General features: G+C 36.3%; 1 protein-coding gene across 3 annotated transcripts in view; it reads left to right on the top strand.

The window, feature by feature from the left end:
- Window positions 1-23,232, top strand: part of KATNAL1 (katanin catalytic subunit A1 like 1) — a 41,200-nt gene extending 17,968 nt beyond the window's left edge. For all 3 annotated transcript variants that reach the window (XM_039323615.1, XM_039323614.1, XM_039323613.1), the window contains exons 6-11: window positions 1,530-1,635; window positions 11,108-11,266; window positions 11,678-11,804; window positions 13,002-13,136; window positions 15,974-16,100; window positions 20,547-23,232. In XM_039323615.1, the coding sequence (XP_039179549.1) occupies window positions 1,530-1,635; window positions 11,108-11,266; window positions 11,678-11,804; window positions 13,002-13,136; window positions 15,974-16,100; window positions 20,547-20,745 (853 nt within the window). In that variant the 3' untranslated portion in view covers window positions 20,746-23,232. The remainder of the gene's footprint in view (window positions 1-1,529; window positions 1,636-11,107; window positions 11,267-11,677; window positions 11,805-13,001; window positions 13,137-15,973; window positions 16,101-20,546) is intronic.
- Window positions 23,233-26,058: the final 2,826 nt, after the last annotated feature.

Below are 26,058 nucleotides of genomic sequence, written 5' to 3' on the forward strand. Positions count from 1 at the left end.
ATATCGAGTTATTTTGGATAACACTTTAGATATCTTTGCAGTACTTTTCCTGTTTTAAAGGATAGAATAATATTTCATAGATGCATGACGTTTAAAATAATTTAAGAGTGCTAATTCATAGCAAATTATTGTCAAGAGAAGATCAAAGAGGAATAGTCTATTATCAGCTAAAATCCTTTGGGCAGTTTGTATATTGAGAGTACGTTATCCTGAAAATCTCGCCTTCTGAATAAGAGAAGCATGTATAATAGAATTTTTAGATTTGAAAAACTGATAATTACCAATAAGTTTCTATATCATTATATAAAAGCATGATTATGTTAAATTTTAAATGTGTTATTGCATATAGTTTTATGAAAGTTTGTGCTGTTAGAAGCTGTTTATATAGCTGTAAATATCTACTTGGAGAAATCTGAAAGTTACAGACACCATATGGAGATACATTAGCTTTAAAGCATTATAGCGCCTCACAAGGCACCCATAATGGAACAATAATTACTGTTAAGTCTAGATGGGATCATAAACATTTGAAACTGGAAAAGTGTTGAAAATAGTTCAAATAAGGTTTCCAGAAATATCTTTAATTCTCAAGTTATTTTAGCAGCCATTACGATTCTAAGTTAGCAGGTATGTTATATGAGCTCCTAAAATCTTTATTTTTTCATTATCATTTCCCATATTGTGGATCACAGAGAACAGGACTTTATAGTGTTTTAAGGAGCTTACTGAAAAGTAGCAATTCTGTCATTTGAAATTTTGAATGTGATCCAGGGTATCCTCCTATTCATTCTGCCTGTCCTTAAAATAACAATATCTTAATTGTCTCTAATCTGCAGAACCATTGCCAGTTTACTGTACTCATATATTGGGGTTCTGGGCTGCAGATGTATGCAGATTTCCTGTCCTTGGCTAAAATAACTATTATTACTAAAACAGAGAATTACTGAAAGACTAAGGAGATATTTGAGATAGGTGTTTCAAGTGCTCAGTAGATGGGCCAGCTTTGAGCGTCGCCCTAGACTAGAGTTTGGAGACTGTAGCCAACTCTAGATGGTTGAAAACAGACAGGAAGCAAGTCCATATGGCGGAGCCCATATCAGACTAGAGTTGTTCATTCCAGTTCTGTTACAGCAGAAAAGCTTCTTGAGCTAATTGTGAGTGCTATTATGCTTACGAAGCACACTTCTTGTCTAAATAGTACCATGAACAAAAGGCTCATTACAGACGCTCATTAAAATGTGCAACAATGCTGAAAAGCTTTTTAGGTGTTGCCTTGATAATCATGTTTTCAAGAAACCTATTTTTAAACTGAACATTCTGTTCTGCGATTAGCTGCAAGTCATTTTCCGCATGTCTTTTAAATGGAAGGTCATTTTTCAGAACAATGAATTGTACTAGCATCCTGTGCAAGAGCTTGTCATCATATATTTTATCAATGAAGTGCAAGCACTTAACATTTATTTATATATTTGTTGTTGAAAAAGAGAGGGAGATATTATCCTTCTAAATCTGAATTTTATTTTCCATAGGGATGATATTGCAGATTTAGAAGAAGCCAAAAAATTATTAAGAGAAGCAGTTGTTCTTCCACTATGGATGCCAGATTTTTTCAAAGGAATCAGAAGACCTTGGAAAGTAAGAACCCTCCAGCTACTATATCTCTGTGTTGCCCGTATAACATTGTAGTACATATTCAAGCATTTTCTCTTGAAATAAATCTACCAGTTTTGGGGAAGGGGTATATATTAAAGGTAATATTTGTATTACTTTAAAAAAAGGAAATATTCTATATAGAGAGTCCTTGACTTCTTAGTGAATGTTCAAAGTTACCACAGATCCAAAAAAAGAGATTTACGATCTGGAGCTGAAGTTCTAATTCTTTCCTCCCCACAGACATATATTCTTATTTTGAACACTCGGCAGCTGTCTCACATTTATGGCTGTTTGCTGTGTCCTGTCATCAAATGACCTTGATTTATGATTTTTTTTTTTTTGCTGGAAAATGGTGTATCCTTCTGGTTTCCAGCAAAACAAAAAAACAAAAAACACCGCCCATTGCAGACGTGTTTGCTTAACAGCCACATATTCACTTAACGACCATGATGATTCAGTTAAGGACCACTGGAAAAATTGTTTGTAAAATGGAGTTGGTCACTTGATGACCCACATGACTTACAGCTGTAATTCTGAGCTTGATTATGGTTGTAAGTCGAGGAGTACCTCTTTTGATATAAAGAATTTGCTTATTGGGTATGATCAGATGATAATAAACCAGGAGTAGGCAACCTTGGCTCTTTTATGACTCATGGACTTCAACTCCCAGAGTTGAAGTCCATGAGTCATAAAAAAGCCGAGGTTGCCTACCCTTGTACTAAACCATCGTAGAAGATCTGTTTGAAGCTCTTATTCTTCCTTTACAGGACATAAGGTTAGCATTTTGTTCATTTTTTATTTGCTGTGCTTATTTCATTCTAGTTACTGATGACTCTGAACATCATGTATGTCTTCTGTAAATCAGGTTAAAACTAACAAAATTGCAATACAAAAATCAGAATATGTCTGTAGATATAAACTTTGGAAATGTCAATTAGACTGAACAAATACTCCAAAACCAAAAGGAATAACATTAGGATATCCCAGCTCTCTGCTGGAAAATCCACTTTTTAATAGCCTTCCTAAAACTCCAAAACTATTTGTTTGCTTTTCTTTTTTTTCTTTTGCTTTTGAATTTCAGGGGGAATGGTGTTGTATAGAAGGGGCAGCAATTGACAAAGCTCACTTTGTGATGTCTTTTGATGACATTTCCAGAATGCACACATAGAGATATTATTGGATGGGTAGATATTTAGGTGGTCCCAAAGATACCTGGTCCTGAGTTATGCAGGGCTTTAAGGATGTCAACCAGAACCTGAAATTGCACCTAAAATCGAATCCCAAAGTAGTGGGATTATATGACTGAATTAAGGTATGCCCATGACTACTCAAGTTGCTGCGTTCTGAATCATCTGTAATTTCCAAATATTCTTTAAGAATAGCCCATGTAAAGTGTTTGCACAGGTCCAAGCAAGAGATGACTAAAACCATGAGTGAAGAAGTCTTGATTACTACACACAATGGAGCTGTGTGATGGCCCGGGGAGAAATCATATGATAAGGTCACCAGGATGGCTTTTTCTAAGATAGCATCAGATTATCTTGTTGCTGTAATAGTATTAACAGCTTCTCCATTGCCATTTACCTAGCAAATCTCATTCAGTGGATTTATTCCAAGTAAAATGTCCTAATACCCTTCCCCCAAACCATTTCTAAAATATATCTTTACTGCAGATAAATTTGCAAACTTTTAACTGATAACATTGCTCATGTTTGATTTTATTTGAGGAATACAGGTTTGTAGAGGTGGTTAAAATTATGGGACATATCATGGCTCAAATGTTTTTATTTGGAACAATTTCACTGTCTTCTGTTGAAGTGAAGAATATGGTTGGGAATATGGTTATTATTAATTAGTAAATTTCTTAAGAAAATTGGATTTTTTTTGAAAGCTTTAATTCTGTGGCTGCATATTCTTCTCCCCCCCAATGTTTTGATTTTAGATTGAATTATTGCTTCACTGAATATCTTTCATTTTAGATAATGTTAACCAACCAACCCTGTTTTAGATGTAACTACCATTCATTTCCCAATCTAATTTTCAGGCTTTTAAAATTATTGCTTTATTATTTGATTCTGTAATAGGCATCTCCAGCAGGCCAAGCTTCTAGAGCAGTGTTTCTCAACCTTGACAATTTTAAGGCATGTGGACTTCAACTCCCAGAATTCCACAGCCAGCAATGCTGGCTGTGGAATTCTGGGAGTTGAAGTCCACATGCCTTAAAATTGTCAAGGTTGAGAAACACTGTTCTAGAGATCTCTAATGTATCAGAGTGAACATACAGCTGATCTGTAAAGTAATTCATTCTACCTCTAGTTAATAAGCCTATGAAGTCATTTCGCTAAATCAAAGCAAATGCAACTTACCTCCACAGTTAGGTAGGCGTTTGCTAGGGCTTTTTCCTGTTTTGACTTAAAACAAATGTGGTTGTAAGGATATAATTATAGATAATATAACTGATGTATTCTGAATGGAAACTGAAGCATACAGTATACATGGAGATCTATGGGCTTCCTATATAACCTGGTGTTTATGTGCACAATTTCTAGTTTTGCCATGATATCATGGAAATGGGCTTGTTCTGTAGATAGATTGAGGATGAAGACTGTTGTGGTATGGAAGCTGTTGAAACAATGAAGGAATTTAACAAGATACTCATTTTCATAGATCCAGAAGATTAAATGTCATCAAGGAATCTCACGTAAAGGATTTCTTTGAAGAATAAGAATTGAGAAAGTGCTGTTCTAGGTAGCTATGAAGATGTTTGACTATCTGGGAGCTATGCATGTGTCTACAGTTTTGCCACTAATCTGCAGATACATGTTACGCCAAAGGTGAAGTTATTATGAGTGAATACAAGGGCACACAGTAGCAAAGCATGTTGTGTTTTGTGTTGTGTTGACATGAATTATGATATAAACATACATCTATGTGTTTTTTTTTAAATGTATTTGGCATTTGAAATGATCTGCAGTTGTCTGCTTTCCCATGATATGGGGAATATGATAAAATGTCTTTTTCTTGTTTCTTGCTTTGAAACTATTTTTTTTTTTATTAAAAGTTTTTATAAATTTTTACAAAAAGACAAGAAAAAACAATACAATACAATACAAAAACAAAGCAAAACAAAACAAAGCAAAACAAAACAAAACAACCCTTCCCCAACCCTCCCCAAAACCCCCACTCCCTCCCCCCCCGGAGCTTCCCAGAGCAGAATATAGGTTTAATTAAAAAAAGTTAAAAAGATTATATGAAAAAAAAAGAATATAACACTAAAATATATGTATATATATAAAAATAAAGGTTATAAAAAAGCTAAATGATATTTTTATATCCAATTTAAATTGTATAAACTTTATCCATTTATCCCAAACAGCAAGAAATTTCTCTTGTGATTGTTCTTTTAAGAAAGCCGAAATCTTTGCCATTTCCGCCAAATAAGACACTTTAAGAAACCATTCCTGCAAAGTAGGCAAAGATTCCTTCTTCCAATATTGTCCTACTAACAGCCTTGCGGCTGTGATCAAGTTCAACATCAATATAACCTCCTTTGTATCACAATCAGTAACTATACCTAATAAAAATAATTGTGGAGTAAATTTTACCCTCCTTCTAAAAATTCTCTGAATATTCCACCATATCTTAATCCAAAAAGCTTTTATATTTCTGCACGACCACCAGATATGATAATAGGTGGCATCCAAACAACCACATCTCCAACATTTAGGCTGTAGGTCAGGGTACATAAAAGACAATTTTTGTGGATCAAGGTGCCATCTATAAAACATTTTATAAAAATTCTCCCTTAAATTCTGTGCTTGTATAAATTTAACATTTCTCACCCAGATAGTTTCCCAGGTATCCAGTAGAAGTGGTTCACCAAAATTCTGCGCCCATTTAATCATACAATCCTTCATTAATTCTGTTTCTGAATCCAATTCCACTAGAACCCCATAAATTCTCTTAATATGAGTTTGTCTTTGATCCTTCACTTGCTTAATAAAATTTTCATCTTCTCTGAGAAAACCCACCTTACGATCCATCTTCCATCTGTCTACTAATTGCCTGTATTGAAACCAAGAATAAATGATATTTTCATGTGCTAGCTCTTCCAATAGTTTTAACTGCCAATTTTGTCCATCCCATCTAAGTAACTGTGTATAAGACACCATATCCATTTTGACACCTCTTTTTATCCCCTCTATCGCATGCCAAGGTATAGCCCATAATGGTATTTTAAAATCACTTTTATAATATTTTCTCCAGACCCTAAGTAAAGAAATTCTTATAATATGAGATTTAAAAGCCCGGTCCACCTTTTTATTAAATATTAAATAGGCATGCCAACCAAAAAGTAAATCCCATCCCTCCAAATGGAGTATCTCCAAATTTGTTAAATTTACCCAATCACTAATTGATGTTAAAACCACCGCATCATAATATAATTTCAAATTCGGTACCTTGAGTCCACCTCTCTCACGGGAGTCTTGCATGATTTTAAACTTTACCCTTGGTTTTTTCCCTCCCCAGATAAATTTGTTAATACCTTTCTGCCATTCACTTAAATTAATCTCATTCTTCAAAATCGGTAACATTTGAAACAAGAAAAGAAACTTGGGTAGAACATTCATTTTTATCACTGCAATTCTTCCCATGAGAGATAATTGCAACTTTTCCCAATTCCTCAAGTCTTTCTGTACTCTAACCCACAACCTTTCATAATTATTCTTAAACAATTTTGCATTAGAAACAGATAAAATCACCCCCAAATATTTTACCTTATTAACAATTTCAAAACCCGTCAAATTAACCAAAATCTGCTTCTCCCGAATAGTCATATTTTTAGGTAGGATTTTAGTCTTATTAACATTAATCTTAAAACCCGAAACCAAACCATAATGATAAGTCAACTGTAATAACTTTACTACAGAATAAGTAGGTTGCGACAAAGTAACCACCAAGTCATCTGCAAAAGCTCTTAACTTATATTCTTTTTTGTTAACTTCTATTCCTTTTATCTCCTGCGACTCTCGAATTTTGATCAACAATATTTCCAATGTTAAAACAAACAGCAACGGTGATAATGGACATCCCTGCCTAGTACCTTTCTCTATTGTAAAAACCTCTGACAAACCTCCATTAACAATAAGTTGTGCCGTTTGTTTTTGGTATATTGCCGTAAGAGCTTGTAATATCTTTTCACCAATTATGTCTGAAGTGGAGAAAAAGTGTTCAGTGTTTGCACAGAATAGTATATTTTGTGTGAGTTCTTAAGCCTCATGCAAGAATTCAGCATGAATTCTTCAGCTTGGCTGAGCATATGACTGGACAGATGTTCTGGTAGATCAGTGGAACCTTCTCATTATGGTGAATGGTTTGAATAGATCAGACATGTCAAACTTGCGACGTCATGTGACATCATGCGACATATTGGAACTTTTTCCACATTGCTGGCAATGGACTGGCCGCGGTTTTTTTGTGACGCGTCTGGCCTGTGGGCCGGCAGTTTGACACCCTTGGAATAGATGTTTGGAAATTTTTCCCCTTATTTTTTTTCCAGAAGGCAAGCACTGTTGTGTAGGTTTGTTGCCTTGATTTGGCAAAGTCCAGATTTAGATTGGGTTCCAGGGTAGACATAGCATTGGTGGTTAACTTTTGCTTGTTGTGAAGGATACTGGCTTAGGAGTTTCTTGAGGAGAATCCAACATATTATGGACATGGTTTTTGAATAATTGTATTTTGTCAGATTTATTTTTATAATTCAAAGGAAGTACACATTTTGCAAAATGTGTTTATTTTAGTTTTAATTAACTGTTTTATTGTGAAAATATGTAAGACAATAATGGTGTAAAGTTCAGTTTGATGTCTGGTGTTAATGTGATTATCCTAAAAATACAATTTTTCTTTAGAAATCTTTTGATAGTAATTTTCAGGTGGATAAAAGATATTCAGTAACAGTAGCAAAACTGATAAGTGTGTATTGTCTTTATTCATTGCTTTCCTCTTATGAAATAATGTAATGTCTGTAATTAAGAAGCTGGTTTTGCACAGAAGCAGTTAACCTTTGCTTTATGAATTATATGTAACTTTTCAACAGCTCTAACTATGCATTGATGAACAGTATGAATGAAAAAAGATAAAAGATCATGAAACGCTCATTCACAACAGACCAAGATGGAAAATTTATCTTGCACAGTCGGAACAGCAAAACTTTAAGGATTATGGTTAGAGCAATAGACAGAAGGACAGATGTAATTTGCTCTTTAAGATTGACCAGATCAAGAAATAGATACCTCAGGGATTTAAGGAATCTACTCTATCCAAATTTTTCTCTGCCCCATTTTATGTAAACAAAATCAGGGTGGGATTATTTTGAGTTTTTTTTCTCACACTTGTTTCAGTCTCTAGAGTGTGCAGTCTCTTCTCAAGTCCTTCCTTAATAGCTTTGTCCTTTCTTCCCCCATCAATGGCTCTTTCATACTTTCTCCACAGTAAATTCTAAATTCTTTACAAGTTAGGTGCAAAAGAAGAAGTGAAGTTTAAATCATGAGTTTTAACTTTTGGAACCATTGGGTATATTTCGAATTTTCAAAATCTTTTGTGGGCACCTCACAAAATGATTAGTGTGGTGGGTTTGCTCATAATACAGACATTTAGCAAAAGATAAATCTTCCTCTCAAGATATTCTGTACTCCTTTTTTTGGCAATCACCAGCTATTTAAAAGATGTCTAAATAAAACAGTAAAATCAAATGACCTATGGGGTCTGGAGAGAACTAAGGAAGTGTTGCTAGGCACACTGGGGCTGTACTGTGGATTTATCATTTAAGATATATAATTGTGAAGCTCCCCAAGACAGGCATAGACCAGATTTTCCCAGAAACCTAAACACAGTTCGGAGCTACCCATTTATTGTAATCCAGGAATGGAAATTTACACCAGCTAGTCACATTTGTTCTTCCCTTGGAGGACTCAGTTAAGGCATAGATCTAGCCCATAGGTGGCAGAGGACCTGAAAGACTACATCCTCTACATTTCATCAGAACCCATAACCTCAGAAGAATCTAACTAATGTTGCAAAATGTTCCCCTGCCTCTACCACAGACCATGCCCATGAAAAGTCAAGCCAAGAGTCTAGGCTGGTTGGAGTGATCAACATCAAGGACTAGATCACCTCCTGCTGCTTTCAATTCATCAGGCATTCAACAGAATAGGTTACCTGTTGCTAGGAACTCTCCTGAACATTTGTTTGAATACATTCTTTTCCATGAAATGCATGTTGTGGTTTATCTTAAATCAGCCTGATCACTTGGATGACAATTTTATTTAGACTAGGAAATTAAGCATACCAGTGGGGCAAAAGATATGCTAGCCATATCAAGATTGTGTAACAAGTGCTCTGAGGCAAAATGAGGTCAATATAACAGCCTGAGTACGATAGGCAAAAGATTACTCATGATCACTTGATCTTTATAAGTAGAGGCCATGAAACCCCACCTGTCCTGGTTCTAGCCAGTCCATGGAGATTAAAGTCACCCAACCTTCAAAGATGAAGGAACTTCAACACTGGACCTGGGATTAAATCCAGGAGTGAGTAGGGATCTTGCCTGACAGGAGGGCAGCCAGTGCAGAAATAGGATTTTAGTTGACATTTGTTTTAAAATTATAAGGCGCATATAGTTCGACGTCTGAAGAAAGAGGTCTGTAAAATTTAGAAACTGCCAGGTCAAATGAAGCAGCTTTCTCTCCCATTTCAAGGCTTCAGATTCTCATTGTTGTTTAGCACATCCAGTTCTTGTATTAATAAGTAGATAAAAAATATTATGTTTTGTCTAGTGCTTAGTCTAATTGGTCTGGTGGCTAAGACACCACGCTAGAAACTAGGAGACTGAATTCTAGCCCCGCCTTAGACATGAAAGCCAGCTGGATGATTTTGGACCAATCACACCTCTCAGCTCAACCCACCTCCTAGGGCTGTTGTGGGGAAAATAAGAAAAGGAAGGAGTATTAATTTGTTTGCCGCCTTGAATTATTTATAAAATAAAGGTGGGATAAAAATAAATAAATATAAATTAAACATAATATGGTTGCAATGCTGGAGAAACTTATTTGAAACATTCAATTTTTATAGAGAAATGTGTTGTAAATGAATTAAATTGTTGAAAATATGCAAGCAGTTCTTTCTGTGAGCAGTAATAATCAAAGAAATTCCATTTGGCCCAATGTATAATTATCTTTAACTGCTCCCAAGGCGAATAGAAACACCAGGATCCAGGAGTGTGAGTGATTTTTAAAAAGATTTAAATAGTTGCCCGTTTTGCGAGACACAACTCTGAGTTGCTAACAAAGTAATAAAAATACAATAAAAATAATACAACATAAAGAAGAAAAATCATACATTATGTTCCAATAATCACAGTCATCTTGGAATGTAATCTCCTGGGCTCTATCCTTGCTATCTCAATACTTGGAGTTAAAGCCACCTCTTAATGGCTTTCTGGAAGGTAAAGGGGGGCGGGAGATCCTGCCAGATCTCAAAGGGATAGATGTTCACTGGCGGAGGCTGCTATGACATTCTTCCTAGGTTCACTAAAGCTGGAGTCCCCAACCCCAGGCCGTGGGGTTGCAGCCTGTTTGGAACTGGGCCGCACAAGCAGCGTGCGAGTGCAGCTCCACTTGTGCGAGCAACAGGCACACATGCCCGCTGCTTACACAAATGGAGTTGCGCATGCCCACGTGCATGCCTGCTACTCAGACAGAACCGTACTCTCTCCCCTCTGCTGGTCCACCAAGCCGGAAAGGTTGGGGACGGCTGCAGTAAAAGGCAACATTGAAGGGAAAGGACCTGGAGTATGCCCACTTTATCCAGTCTAGTGAGGCAGGCGTATATCCTCAAAAAGAGGCAGTTCCACAAATAACCTGGCTCTGTGTCATAAAGGGCTTTAAAAGTACTTTGTACTGCACCCAAAAAGAAGCTCACCCTCCATATCCTCACAGCCTCTAGGCACTGGGTAAGCACTATGATGACATCAGCTGGGTATCATTACTGGATATAATTTTTTGTTGAATGTTGACCTCTATGCCATTGGATGGCTCCACCGATCAGTTTTGGGTAGAGGTGCTCAACATTAAAGGGGATTAGGGCTGGACCTCTCCCTTCCCACCAATACCAACTGGCTACATAGGAAGGAGGAGAACTACTGCAAAACTGCCTCTTACTTCCAGTTCCTGCAGCCAGTCCAGAAGGGTACCATGGCTGATGGTATTGAAAGTTGCCAAGAGATCCAAGATATACAGAATTTGTAGATAATCAAGCCTCATCACCTCATTGTTTGAGAAAACCTAATCTGAGGATCCACAATCTAAATTATGTTTAGATTAATTTAATTGTATTATGTTGTTATATGCCTGCATCAGGCTTGTGGTTTCTTCAGTTGTTTGGATTTTAATTTCAGGGAGTGCTTATGGTTGGCCCTCCTGGGACTGGTAAAACCATGCTAGCAAAAGCTGTCGCTACAGAATGTGGAACTACATTTTTCAATGTGTCTTCCTCCACTCTCACATCAAAATATCGAGGCGAGTCTGAAAAATTAGTTCGTTTGCTGTTTGAAATGGTAGGTATTGTTGATTTCCTCAGATGTTACTCTTATTTGAATAATTTGTTCTTGGCTTCTGTTCTTTGTAAAATGATTTCAGGGCAGTCAATGTACATTACAATGAGTGTATTATACTATAAATGTCCATATTGAATTGGTTTGGGGTTGGTGGTTTAAATGAACAACATCAACAATTTCCTGCATATCTATGTCTTAGTTTGATATGCTATTTATTTTTGTGCATCTGTAGGACATTCCTTAAATTCACAACTGTCTTGATTTAGCAAGAAACATATAGGGTCTTTAAGAAAATTTATTGGTATCTATCTTTGTTAAACATGACTGTAACGCTGAGGGTATTGTATATAATTTTTAAAAAAATCTTATGAATCCCTATGTCACATAAGAAATATTTGTCTTTGTTTTAAGGCCAAGTTTTATGCTCCTACGACCATTTTCATTGATGAAATAGACTCTATCTGTAGTCGCAGAGGCACTGTGGATGAACATGAGGCAAGCCGCAGAGTCAAGTCAGAGCTGCTGGTTCAGATGGATGGTAAATAGGGTTTGTTCTGCCTGCATTGGGGGGTCTTTTTCTTGTTTTATACGTTGTTGTAGAATAGACCCAGTGAAGGAGGGAAGGACTTTAAAGGAAAAGTTCCATAGGGTCATCCTTTAAACTTGATTCAGGCGACTTGTGCATCCAGAGACCACTTTTAAAAAACTGACCTTTGGGGATTCTGAGAACTGTAGGAATTTGGAGTTCCCTGAAAAAATGGGGCTGCAAATGTTGTCATTCATCAAAGCCTGGCTTTCTACAAGCAATTCCATCAACAGACATATTGATCTACAACCAGCATATGAACCCCTCAGAATCCAAATCAATCAAAGAGCCATCTGGAGACAGCACCAACCCTCAAGCCCCTCCCCCCAGTAGTTCACCTTCCAATGACCCTGACCTGATATAATCTCCCCATCACAAGACCCATTACCAGCCTCCTGACCCACTAATTCACACCCTCCCAACAACCCTGACCTGAAGTACCTCCCCATCACAAGCCTCTCTCTGATGACTCACACCTGGCCCATCACAAGACCCTCACTTGACACTCCCATACCTGAAGCCCTTATATAAGTAGAACACTGACACAGACATCCACTAAACATCACTGAAGATGTTACCTGGCCCAGTAATGAAATGTTTGGAAACGAATCCTCAAGCTCGGAGAACGAACCTTCACCCTTATCCTACACACGAGTTGCAGATATTTGCCACTATTGCAAATGTTGTCTTTTTTGTGGCATAATTTTTTAAAAGTTTAACATGCAGGCAGTCATTGGGTTATGATGGCAATTGGGACTGGAATTTCTGTTGCTAAGCCATGCAGTCATAAGGCCATTGTAATCGCAAGACCATGCTAACATTAAGCAGAAACTGACACAGGAAGAGGAGGGAGTTTCAGCAGGTCAGTAGGTGAGAGCTATGGATGAGAACTATGGGCAAGTGAGCAGGCACCGCAGGCTACAAAGTCTGAGCGGGTGGGCAGGCAGGTGTAAAATCAACCCTTTCTAAATATATGGGGGTCTCTCATTCATTCTTTCCCCCTACATTATGTGATGTTTCGGAAACTAAGATGTGACATCTTTTTACTTCCAAGATTCAGAGCACAGTATAGTGCATGTAAAACCTCAAATTAATGTGAACAACCATAGAAAAACACCATGTACTCTAGCTCTATTATTGCTCCTTTAGGTGTAGGTGGAGCTCTGGAGAATGATGATCCTTCAAGAATGGTGATGGTGCTTGCTGCTACAAATTTTCCCTGGGATATTGATGAAGCTTTGAGAAGGAGATTGGAAAAAAGAATTTATATACCTTTGCCAACAGGTGGGTTTTCTTTTCAAACTTTATTTTTCTAATAATGTATGTATAAAAATACATGACAGTGCAAAAAACAATTATATAATTTAGAAATTAAATACAGCAAATGTTCTTTTACATATTTAGGAATTCACATTCCTAAAAATATGGACTTCAATTTAAACTTGAAATCATTACTTGAAAGAGTAGTCAAAATTAAAATTACAATGCTTCGTTAAATAGGAGCAGTAAAAATGTCATTACTTCTTTAATTCTTCTTTCTTAAACACCTTCTTCCGTGATGCATACATATATATCGCTGGAAAAAATGGCAGAAAATGGTTAATAAATATATGTACTGGACAAAAAAACCAAATATTCTCTATAAATATGTCAATGAAAGTAGCCTTGGAATTCCAAATATTAAATAACAACAACAACAACAACAACAACAACAATAATAATAATAATAATAATAATAGTGTTGGAAGGGACCTTGGAGGTCTTCTAGTCCAACTTCTTGCTCAGGTAAGAAACCCTATACCATTTCAGACAAATGGTTGTCCAGTTTCTTCTTAAAAACGTCCAGTGTTGGAGCATTCACAACTTCTGGAGGCAGGTTGTTCCACTGATTAATTGTTCTAACTGTCAGGAAATTTCTCCTTACTTCTAGGTTGCTTCTCTCTTTGATTAATTTCCATCCATTGCTTCTTGTCCTGCCTTCAGGTGCTTTGGAGAATAGCCTGACTCCCTCTTCCTTGTGGCAACCCCTGATATATTGGAACACTGCTATCATGTCCCCCCTCATCCTTCTCTTCGTTAAACTAGACATACCCAATTCCAGCAACCATTCCTCATATGTTTTAGCCTCCAGTCCCCTAATCATCTTTGTTGCTCTTCTCTCTATTCTTTCTAGAGTCTCAACATCTTTTTTACATTGTGGTGACCAAAACTGGATGCAGTATTCCAAGTGTGGTCTTACTAAGGCATTATAAAATGATATTAACACTTCACATGATCTTGATTCTGTCCCTCTGTTAATGCAGCCTAGCACTGTGTTGGCTTTTTTGGCAGCTGCAGCACACTGCTGGCTCATATTTAAGTGATTGTCCACTAGGACTCCGAGATCCCTCTCACAGTTACTACTATTGAGCAAGGTTCCACCTATACTGTACCTGTGCATTTGGTTTTTCTTGCCTAAATGTAGAACCTTACTTTTTTCACCACTGAATTTCATTTTGTTAGATAGCGCCCAATGTTCAAGTCTGTCGAATTCCTTCTGTATCTTAAGCCTGTCTTCTGGAGTGTTGGCTATTCGTGCCAGCTTGGGTCTTCTGCAAATTTGATGAGTTCCCCATTTTTACGATGCTAATTACAAAATCTTTCTAGGCTGATAAATTCAGAAGAATTTTAACATCATGACTAAAAATGGAATGTATAAATATCGATGAAAATTAGGTAATTTCTTTTTCCCAGAAATATTTATTAAGAATTGGAACTTACTCAGAAATCATTGGTTATGAATATTTTCAAAACTTGAAATTTTTTACTGATTCAACCTTTTATATTTCATCATGATTTTATGATGAAGATAAAGAGTGTTGGTAAAAAGAAGGAGCTTTATTATTTAAACTATGTATATGATGGGAAAAATTCAAAAATTAGAGAACAATTATTAATGTTTTTAGAAAGTTTGGCTCATTCACAATGTCAAATACATTTCATTGCAGTTCCAGAAACTAATACAACAACAGTTCCTGAAGTTGAAGTTAAGCTAAATTCATCACCTAACAAGAAGAAAGGGTGAATTTCAAAAAGTTACAGTGTATTAGAAAAAAAGAAAACATTTTCAATAAACCATATGAGAATAAAATATAAAGGCCCCATTTATCTTTGACTTTATGGCGAACCAAATGACATACAAAACTATCAAAATTGCTTTCAGCCAAAATTGAAGAAACCATAAGGAAAGATTTTTATTGATGTTATTTAACACTAAGAAAATTTAATATAATAAATTCTGGTAATGTTTGGAGAAAGTTTAAAGCAATATTATCATGTGTAGGGATCTTCTAAAGTTGTCCAAAACCTTAGTCAAATAGGATAGATCACCACACAGGCCATTATATTAAATCGTAAATTGGCCTTATTAAGCTTCTTTTTTTTAATAATTCAAATGTTACCTTGAAACACACTAAAAGTTGTTAGTTTTCTTAATGGTTGCAGCCAGAAAGGTAGTAGCAACATACTGGAAAATTTGAATTATTTCATTTGGTGGCAAATATGCTGGAAAATAGTTTTGATGGAAGAATTGATAGAATTGAAACTATTACCACATAGTAACACAGAAGATGATTTTTACTTCAACTTGTTTAAACTTATTAATTATTTGCACACAGACAGAACAGTTTTGTAGCTTCCTAGATAATCTAATAAAAGAAGGTTATCTATCTTTTGTTTCTGTATATACTCCACCATTGTAAGGTTAATTGTTAATATGTTTTAAGGAAAACAAGAACTTACTTGTTTTTAGATGACTCTAGGTAAATTCACAAATTACTTCTACCAGTTACTTCTTTCTGAAAAAAATTGTTAAACATGCCTCACAGTTTTAAGAGAGTTAGAACCTCCCGTCCAATCTCCTCACTTTGGATTGGGACTGACTCTTAGAGCATGCAACCATTGTGGCCTCTGTAGCAACCCTGTATCTTAAGAGCACCAATTTAGGGAAGAGAATTCTAGAGCCATTAACAAAATTGCTTTCAGAATTCCTTTAATCAAGAGAAAACCAAATTATAACTTTAGATGTGGTAGAAATATTAACTTGTCAGTTTCCTCTAATCAGATAACATTTATTTTTACAGCAAAAGGCAGAGTGGAGCTGCTTAAGATTAATCTCCGGGAAGTAGAACTGGATCCTGACATTAGTCTGGAAGAAATTGCTGAGAAGATTGAAGGCTACTCTGGTGCTGATATCACTAATGTTTGCAGGTATCCTTTTTCCCCCCCGTCTAGATCAATCAGAATACACAACAGCCTTTTCTAAGAACATTGCTAAACTTTCAGAATTTACATTTTTCATACTTTTCTAGTAATTCCTGCCCTCTCAGTTTTTGCACAGGAAGAAGTATGTTTTTTATATAATATAAAAATGGTACAGTGTCAGAAATCCGTACCACGCCCCTGGCTCCAAGAGGACACGAGTTGATGAGTTCACAAGTGGCTGGATTTAATCAAGGAACTTCTGGCATGCATTTAGTTACATAAACAACAAACAAAGTCAGCGCTGGGAACAATCGCTTACATATACATTCCCCAGCCGGGCCCCATCCCCCACCCACCTAACCAGCATCCGGTATGTGAAGTGATAAGAACAGCTAGGCAGGACACGCTGCAGTCTCCCAGCTCTGTGAATGTCCCTGCATCGATCAGCTGCTTGTTGGGCCGCGCTGCAGGCTTCTGGCACCCTGTTGCTTCCCTGCACCAAACAGCTGTTTGGGGGCCTGGCCATGGAGCCGGTCAGCTGTTTGGCGGGACGCTGCGGAGCTGACAATCACACTACCACACTCTGCCTGTTGACAGGCCAGGTACAAGGAGAGGGGAAGTCTGTCTGCGCAGGTCGCTGGTCTCTGCCGCCCCAGACGCTGTTGCCCCTTCCCCCCTCCCGTTAGTGTCGAGCCCATAGAGGCTTGACATACAAAAAAACTGGGATTCTCTTAGGATATTCACTTTCTACACAAAGGAAATTGAAAAGATTACCAAGTGTTATTCTTGCTTATTATGAACAGTTAGTGAAGTATATTCATATTTCTTTGTATTTCTCTTCTAACTGTGGGCTCTCTAAGATATTTGTGAGGAAACACAAAACTCACAAACATATTGGTTGGATTCAATTAAAAATAATATATCTTTACTACAGCTGTAGATTCTACTTTATTTAGTGAAAGGTTGAATTCTGTAAAATTCAATATTTGCAAAAACTGGTGGAAGAGTAATAGGTTAACTCTCAGTTTTTACTATTCATACTACTTTGCAAGGTTGAAAATGAAAGAATAATCAGATTAACAATGTTTTATGACTAAAGCCCAAATGGTTTGATCTTGGTAACAGGAATTTATTTTTATATTATTAATTATAAAATGGCTTCTGAAAGTCATTGAAATTGTTGAGATTGACATTTTGTCAAGTGGTATGTTTTAGAACTAGGAAATGAAGATTTGGCATATTTTTGTTAGAGTTCATACATGAGTGATAAGTAAAATACTGAGCAAGATTAGAAAAAAGATCATTCCCATTGAAATCATTAGTTTTAGTCTACTTCCACCATTTGTTCCAAGAGAAAATTTCTTAATATCATGCACCTAGTGGAAAAGTGTTATTTTCTGCTACAGATATTCAGTCATCTATATATTTCTTCCATTTATGTTAATTGTACTTCTGCTGTGCTTAAGTACTAGCTGAGTAATATGATGTCTGCTTGTTCCCAATGCAGTAAAAAATATTTTCTCTCAAGTAGTTTCATTTAAGCTGGAGACCAGGATGCACTACATTCAAACACAAATTCGATTATTGACAGTATGGAAGGAAAAAAAAATCCAAAACCCAGCCTAAACAGAGGTGGCATTATAGTCTCACTTTATAGACTTAAGCAAATTAGAATACACCTGTGATTGGATATAGCAGTTGGGCATCTCATTAGATATAACATATCATGTGTTTAGTGAGGTCAGTGAGATAATTAGGATGTAACTATGAGACAATGAACCAAGACTACAAAAACAATGGGGGCTTGAAAGAATAAAGAGGCAGTTTTCCATGAACATGGTTTCTTTTTAGAGAATTTCTCAGAGCTCTGTTCCTTATCAGAATTTTCCCCCAAACCTAGCACTGATTGGCCTTCTGAATGTCCTATAGTTAAGCTGACAGTGTAGTTTTCTTGGGAAAGTGTTTTATAATGGGGCAGTGACCCAGTTTGACACCATATAGCTAAGCCAGTGCTTTTTTTTTTCATGGGAAGACGTCTTTGGGTTAGGAGCTTTCAACTTGGTCCTTAGAATTCCATGTTATTGTTATGATACTTCTGGATACTGTTCTTGGAGGCCATGTAGACTTATTTATTTATGAGATTTATATGGCTGCCCATTTCAACAATGGTGATTTTGGGTAATGTAAAATGAACAAGAAATAGAATTGGGCAGCAGATATCAAACAAATACAAATCACAGTTAAAAATCAAAACAGTTGGGAATCCACAATATACATTATACTCCTCCAGGTAGAAACTCCAGTCAGCCTGGCCTCAACCCTGGAGGAAAGAGGCATGTTTTTAATGTTTTAAAGGCCAGCAGGGTCAGGAGAGTTCATTCCAGATACTTCAGGGAAGATTTATGCTTTCTAGGTTCCATTGGACAGTAGCACCTGAAACACGCCCATCCATTTAGAATATATGGGACGAGAAGCTATCCCTGGAGAAATTTTCCTGTTCCGTCTACTTTTCCTTCAAATTCTTTTAATGAAAATTAAATATTGTGAAGCGCCAAATTCTAGCTGTCATTTTTATTTCCAAAAATATATTTAGACTGCCTAACAATTTGTTGAGAGCTACTTTAGTGTAGTGGTTAAGTCATCAGGCTAGCCACTAGGAGACCAGGGGTTCTAGTCCCGCCTTTGACATGAAGCCAGCTGGGTGACCTTGAACCAGTCACTTTTTATCAGTCCTAAGGAAGGAAGCAGTGAAAAACCTTGTAATTGGCAAGCTTTGTCAGTACTACCTGTACTTGTTTGGAAATGTTCCCACATGGACAGAAAACAAAGTTAAAATGGAGTTATATTGAACATCTAGGTTAGTGGTTCTCAACCTTTCTAATGCCGTGACCCCATAATACAGTTCCCCATGTTGTGGTGACCCCCAACCACTTATACATCATCGGGTGCCAGGGGCGTGGCCAAAGAAAAGGGGGAAAAATGGCAGACAGCCTTGTTTGGCGACCCCCATGAAATGGTCGTTCGACCCCAAATGGGGTCCCGACCCACAGGTTGAGAACCACTGATCTAAGTGAAAGTGCCAGAGGAGAAGATGGAGAGCAAATCTCTTCCATTATGGCTTATGATTTGTCATCCTCATTGTCCTCACTCATTTTGTGAGTAGGCAGAGGTCACAGCAGCCACGATATTTGATGTGCCAACATTGCAATTTGGCTTGCATATATTTGAGGAATGGGTCAAGTATCTACTAAGTCTGTAGTGCTGGGAAGATTGCCTGGCTGAACTTTAATTCTGTCTATAGAAGTGTTTCTCAACTTTAGCAATGTTAAAATGTGTGGATTTCAATTCCCAGAATTCTTCATCCAGCTTGCAGTCAATTGAAGTTCACACATCTCAAAATTGCTAAGGTTGAGAAATACTGTTCTGTAGTACAGCTTAATTTTATATAGAAGAAAAATTGCCATATGCAAGTGGCAGTGTTTGTGGCAGTAGAAAGAAGCCTTTTAGAGTGGCATAATAGCCCTAAAACTGTTTGAAGGAGTGTAATCTGATGGATCAGCTTACGTATAAAGCTGGTCTTTGGGCTGTTTTGTTCTTTTGATAAGTTACCTTCTCCATTTTGCATCATCTTTGACCTTTTTCTTTGACATACAGCTTTATGATGTAAAGCAATTGCTGAGAAAGATATGATGCCCAGAAGGAGGTGCAAAAAGTTTCTTTTAATATTTAAATATTTAATATTTAAATCATATTTCATCTATCTGTATCTAGCTATGTATATATGTACTGAATTGGTTTTTCAACCAGATTGTCATCTTTTTGCATAGTGTAATGCAGAATAAGTCCAGTGATGAATTTAAACTGCCTTTTAGTTCTTAATCGAAATAATTGCTTGAATATCTCTATAAATTGTAACAAAACAATTGCTTTATAGCTTTTTTTACATCTGCCCATTTGCTAGAATTATTGGTGATTTTCATCCTTAGTATTGTATCATCTTTAGTTGCTGAAGATGAGTAAAGCCAACCTTGTCTGTGAAGGATTATGAAATCATAGGGGAAGAGACTATTTAGATCAGTGTTTCTTAAATTTAGCAGCTTTAAGATACACAAACTTCAACTCATAAATTCTAATTTAGACCACAGAATCTAACCCTCCACCTGCTGTGCCCTTAGCTTTCAGACTGTATACTTATCCAAATTTTGCAGACCTCTTTTGGGCTTGGAAGATAAGTAGAAAATTTCAAGGGATAAGTTATGCAAGAATTTATGCTTTTAAAGAAAACAAATGCAAATTTTTATGCTGTTTGTTTTTAAATATAGGAAATGAAATGTAGTAGAATTATTGTTGGTAATGCAAAAAGACCCCTGTTACAAATAGGTAAAATGGTATTTCAGCCTTACTGTTATACATCATTGCTAATATGTAGTGTTTATGTATTTTATTTTTTAGGGATGCCTCATTGATGGCAATGAGGCGACGCATTAATGGCTTGTCACCGGAAGAGATCCGAGCCCTCTCCAAAGAAGACCTTCAGATGCCTGTCATGAAGGGGGACTTTGACTTGGCTCTGAAGAAAATCTCCAAATCAGTTTCAGCCGCAGATCTGGAGAAGTACGAGCAGTGGATGTCAGAGTTTGGATCTACTTAATCCTGGAGACATCTCTTTATGAAGGATTTTAGATTTTTAATTATAAAATATTAGAGGATTTTGAAACCTTTTAGGCTTGTGGTTTTCTTTTGGACAATATTCCCTTTTTTTTTCCTTTTTGCACTTTTAGGGGAACAAATAAGAATGTGATGTAATGAGGTTATAATATTCCATAGAAACTGAGAAATCCTTGTCTAGTTTTGGTGTTCTGCACTTTAACAGTGAATGCATGTGTCCTATTTTTGTTGACATAGTTTCATTTGCTAGTCAGACATGAGATTGGATGGGGAGAAATTAAAATAAGTCATACTGCATCCTTAATATTAGGCTATATTTGTCAGATTAACATCAGATCATGACTTTCTTGAATGTGGGTAGATTTTTATTCTGCCTTTATACGAAGATTATCAGTAAGATCTGGACCAAAAATATTGGGGATCTTTTTATGCTGCATTCAGTTGCTATGGCTATAGTGATGTTTGCTAGAATTCAGTAATAAGGCAAAACTGTTTTCGTTTTCTCTATCTGCTGCCCTCTTGATATATCAGGACTACAGCTCCCAGAATTTCCAGAAACCTTTGGGAAGGCTAGGAATTCTGGTAATTGCATTCCAACTGCACCTGGAGGGATATGATTCAGGAAGAATTAAGGTAAAAGGAAAAGGAGATATACGTCTCCAAAGGCAGCTCTTGGCATTATACCCATCACTTGTGGAAATATGAAAAACAATTTTGATCTGTGCATGTTTACTGTAGCCAGCAGCAGATTAAATGCAATTAGCTCAATTGCTGCATCAAAATCAGAAACATTAGGATTTGACTACTTGCTCTGTACTTTGTTATTTGAAATTTCAGAACCATTGTTGTTCTTGTTTGTGGTTTACACCAATATAAATCTACAGCAATTTCTTCATACCACTGTGAGGAAAATATTAATTCTTCAACTATCTTAGTCGTTCCAATACTGTATGTTTGTGTATTTCAATGGCTAGTGATTTAACTTACTTTAATTTATATTTTATGAACACTAGTTGTGTGTTTGCAGTATAGGATATTGAAGTGGAACACAGTGACACTCCAAACTTGAAGCTGTAGAATTGTCATTCTTGAAATCCAGAACCACTCTGTTCCTTTTTTAGAAAAACAAATCTTTTAATATTTGTCATTGGTTTTTGTGTAACATTATGCTATTTGCAGATATAGCAATGTATATTCATGCCAAGATTTTTTTTAATAGTGCATATGAGAAATGTCACAAAACTGTCATCATCTGTGAGGTCTATGTTGACAAGAAGTACAGTTGAGATCTTGAAGTGATCTGTATGGGTGGATCTGGTTTATTTATTTATTTATTGTTGAAGAAAGATGTGTGATAATTCATGGCAGGTTCTGATTTTGAATGTGGTTCTAGAAAAGTTAACATGGATTGGGAATTCCAACCGTCTACATGTCAAGGGATCACATCTTGTGAGTTTCAGATGTTATGAAAATCCAAGGTTAAGGTTTTGTTGTCAAAAATTAGTTATATACTCTTTTCTGATTCTCTAGGTATTTTTGCACTTGGAGGGAGGTAAAAATGATGTCGATTTTTGACATCAGCAACAAAATGGAAATAGATCCCTGGCAGCCTTTCTGCCCTCCCTGGTATATATTAAGAATTAGCTGACATCTCTTCTTTGTTGATATACTTTAGGTTCATTTTACTTTACTTTAATTTTTACCTGAACTGCCAAACAGATAACCCATAGCCTTTACTTTTGCTTTACAATGATGTCATGCGTCATTGTTCATACATTGTGATAACCACCTTTTTGGCAGGATCTTTGGCCATGTCTACAGTTATAGATCAGTATTAATAATGTTATTTATAGAGTGTATTCCTCCCAGGAAAGAGATAAACTAGCCGAGACAAATTTGGTTTGGCTCAATAGGGAAGAGAAAGACCGGTGTGCAAATGATAGAGACCTGTTATGCTACATATGACAAATTATGCAGGTTGTGTTTACAAGATATTGCACCGATTTCCACTTAACATTAAATGTACGTAATCTGGAAAGTTTGTTGGTATTTGGTTCCTGCTGCCAGTAGAAGCAGGTAAACAAATCAGAATGTCCTATGAGTACATGAGAATAGAGAATTGTTGTCTTCTCTCTTAAAACCCATAAGCATAATCTTTTTCTAACTAATTTCTTTCACTTGCTAGAAGAAAGGGCCCAATCAGTGCTAAACAAACATAATGCTAAATCATCCTAGTTGGAGTTCCAGTTTTGTTTAGCCACACCCATTTGAGGAGGAGCCACGTAGGAATGATGAAGCAGCATAAGTATTCACAGGAGGAATCAGTTCAAGCCAGAATTTTTTCAATTTTAAATGCAGTTGAAGTCATCTTGTGTCAAGACTGTGAATGGTGCATTGTGTTCATTTCCAACAAAAGACAATTTTTACCTTGAACAGAAGAAGTCGTAATAAATGTCCTAATGATGACTCACTTTTCTTTCATGTGGCAGTTTTTTGTTCCATGGACAGATTTTGCACTCCTGCTGTAGCTGAGTTGGCAGTAATGCTCTGAAAGCATATGAGGAAATCAGTACAGTAGCTCATAAATTTTCCAGTTTTAACAACCTTACCTCTTTTAGATCCATTTGTTGTTTTCCTTTGTGAACAAAGTGGCCTGGCATTGTAATTTGCAAGGAAAATAAGGACTCATAGGAAACATACAATTCTTTTAGGACCCTCTGCTCTTTTTTTACTAGAAGTTGCATGCTTTTTTGCTCTCACATTTTCTGTACATCAGAAATAGAAAAGAACAGATAGATGAAATCTTTGAAATCTTTCTAAAATACCAGTGATAGTTTCAGCATGATAATTTATTCAGAATACATGCACATAAATATTTTTGGAAAGCTAGTACTACAATAAATAAGTTGAACATAAAGTACTTGCATGTTAAAAGTAAAAACAGTTCTAAAAAATTTACCTGCCTAATTATTTACTGGATTTGGCAGTCTTTGCTAGTTTCTCCCAGTTGATTTGGATTACTCTGTTTTGTTTCATCTTCTGAAAAATCAATTGTGTACTCCAGATGTTCTGGATTACCAATTTAGTCCCTTGCTAAAGGAATAATAGGAAGAGTTAGCTATCAGTATTTCTTTGATGGAGTTGGGAACACTATTAAATACTGATTCAATGCAGGTAGAATAGTTTCTTTGCAGGGCTCACTGCAATTATTCTACTTCTAATGATAAAAGATACTTTAATCTGAAAACTCAAAAAGATAATTGTTTTCCTGATTTTATAATGGAGAACATTTAATGAAATCTCATATTATTATTTATTTTATTTATTTAAAATATTTATATATGGTGTCTAATCAAGAATTAAAATGATATGGGCAATAAAATAATAAATATAAAAAACCAAAAACCTGCACCAAGTTCTGTTTTCAACATGCAGTTTACTTCTTCCTATCCCAGCGCTTGGAAAAAAGCCAAGTTTCCAGTGCTTTCCGGAAGGCTAAGAGGATAGAGGCCTGCTGAACTTTAGGAGGAATGTTCCCTAGTGCAGGGGCTGTGGTGGAAAAGGCATGCTTCCTGCGATAGCTCCCATAAGGTGGCAATGTTTAAAGGAAGGCATTTGGACCATGCCCACTCTATGTAGCCTGGTAAGACAAGTCCTTAGGGAAAGGTGGTCCCACAGATAACCTGGTCCTTTAAAGATCATCTTGAATCAGCATCTTCAAATGCACCTAAAAGGAAACTGGCAGCCAGTGCAGCTCACGCAACGGCAGTATATAAACCTAGGAACACACATCACTATATACACCACCATGTTCTGGACTGGTTATAGTTTTCTGGTTTAAGGGCAGCCCCATGTAGAGTGCATTGCAGTTATCCAGATGGCAGGTGACCAAGGCATCAGTGACTGTGAGCAAGGCTTCCCAGTCAAGGAAAGGTGCCCAATTGGCACCCGATAGATCTATGCAAAGAGGCTTCCTAGCCATGGTTGCCACCTACGAGTGTAGGAGGGCCCATTAAATTGCATACCAACTCATCTGGAGGAGTGCTGAACCATCTAGAGCAGACATGTCAAATTCACAACGTCACATGACATCGCGCAACGTATTGGGCCAGTTTTGCCATTGCCGGCAATGGGGTGGGCGCGGCTTCAGTATGATGAAATTGACCACAGGCCGGGAGTTTGACATCCCAGATCTAGAGTCTGGGCCTAATTATTATGGTTGCTTGCACAATCAGCCAGATATTTAGACTGGATTTGGCATTTTTTATCCATGAAGTCCTTTCCAAGGATCTGGGATAGTTAATGTTGATGTTTGATGGTATTAAAGATGACACAGGGTGAAAGCTGTTCCAGGTTAAGCTGTCTTTTGTAATTGATGATGCTTTTGTCAATAACGATGGTGTTCAAATGGTGCTCCAGTTTTGGAATTGCATCCAAGTCACTTATTAGTACAAATAGTAGTAATCTTTGCTTTCTTTTTTAATTTTTTAACTTCTTTAGTAGTTTTATTTGCATTTTTAGTGCAATTTTGAGAACAATTAAATCAGTGTAGAATGGAAGGAATAATTTAAATATCTACTAGTTTTTTTTATTGTGAAACATTATAGAACAATGTTTAATATTATTAACTGCCAAGAACAATATTTCCTTATTTGCATGGGGTTGCACTTTCAAGGTTTTCATAAAACATACCCAATTTTTTTAAACATATGGTATCATTTAGAATTATTAAACATTTATTCCATGTGTTTAGAATTTTTCACTCCTGTTCTCTCCTTTGTTCTTGGTTTACAATTAATTCTATTTTATAGAGATAATGAAGTTCAGCTGAGAAACAATATATCTAATATTATAACGAGTAAATGTTGAGCCAAGAATTAATGTTCTTATAGCTGTTGATAATGTCACAGTATGTCTATTAAAAGTAAGTTTGGGCTGAAGTAGATATTGGGCTGGAAACCAATAATTAAATGTGTGATTTTTAAAATTAAAATTACTTTCTTAAATTTCATAGCAACTGTTAAGGATTGCAGTTTAGCTTACAGCAGAAAAACAATATATCTCTGCGTTACTCTCTTTAACAAATGTTGGTAGTTTTGATTATTTTATTTGAAAAAAATATCTTTAAAAAGAAGCAGATCCTTCCTTTAGGTTCTCAACTACTTAACAAAGGAGGTGCAGTTGCAATATGTTACTTTGCTGCAGCTTATAATGATATATAAATCTCAAGTGACATTGTTTTAATTAGAAGAAATTCGTCCCTTTAACTTCACTAGGTTTGGTCAATGAATGGGCA

The sequence above is a fragment of the Crotalus tigris genome, unplaced genomic scaffold (genome assembly GCF_016545835.1).
Source record: "Crotalus tigris isolate CLP2741 ecotype Arizona unplaced genomic scaffold, ASM1654583v1 scf7180000024280.1573445, whole genome shotgun sequence".
NCBI lineage: Eukaryota > Metazoa > Chordata > Lepidosauria > Squamata > Viperidae > Crotalus > Crotalus tigris.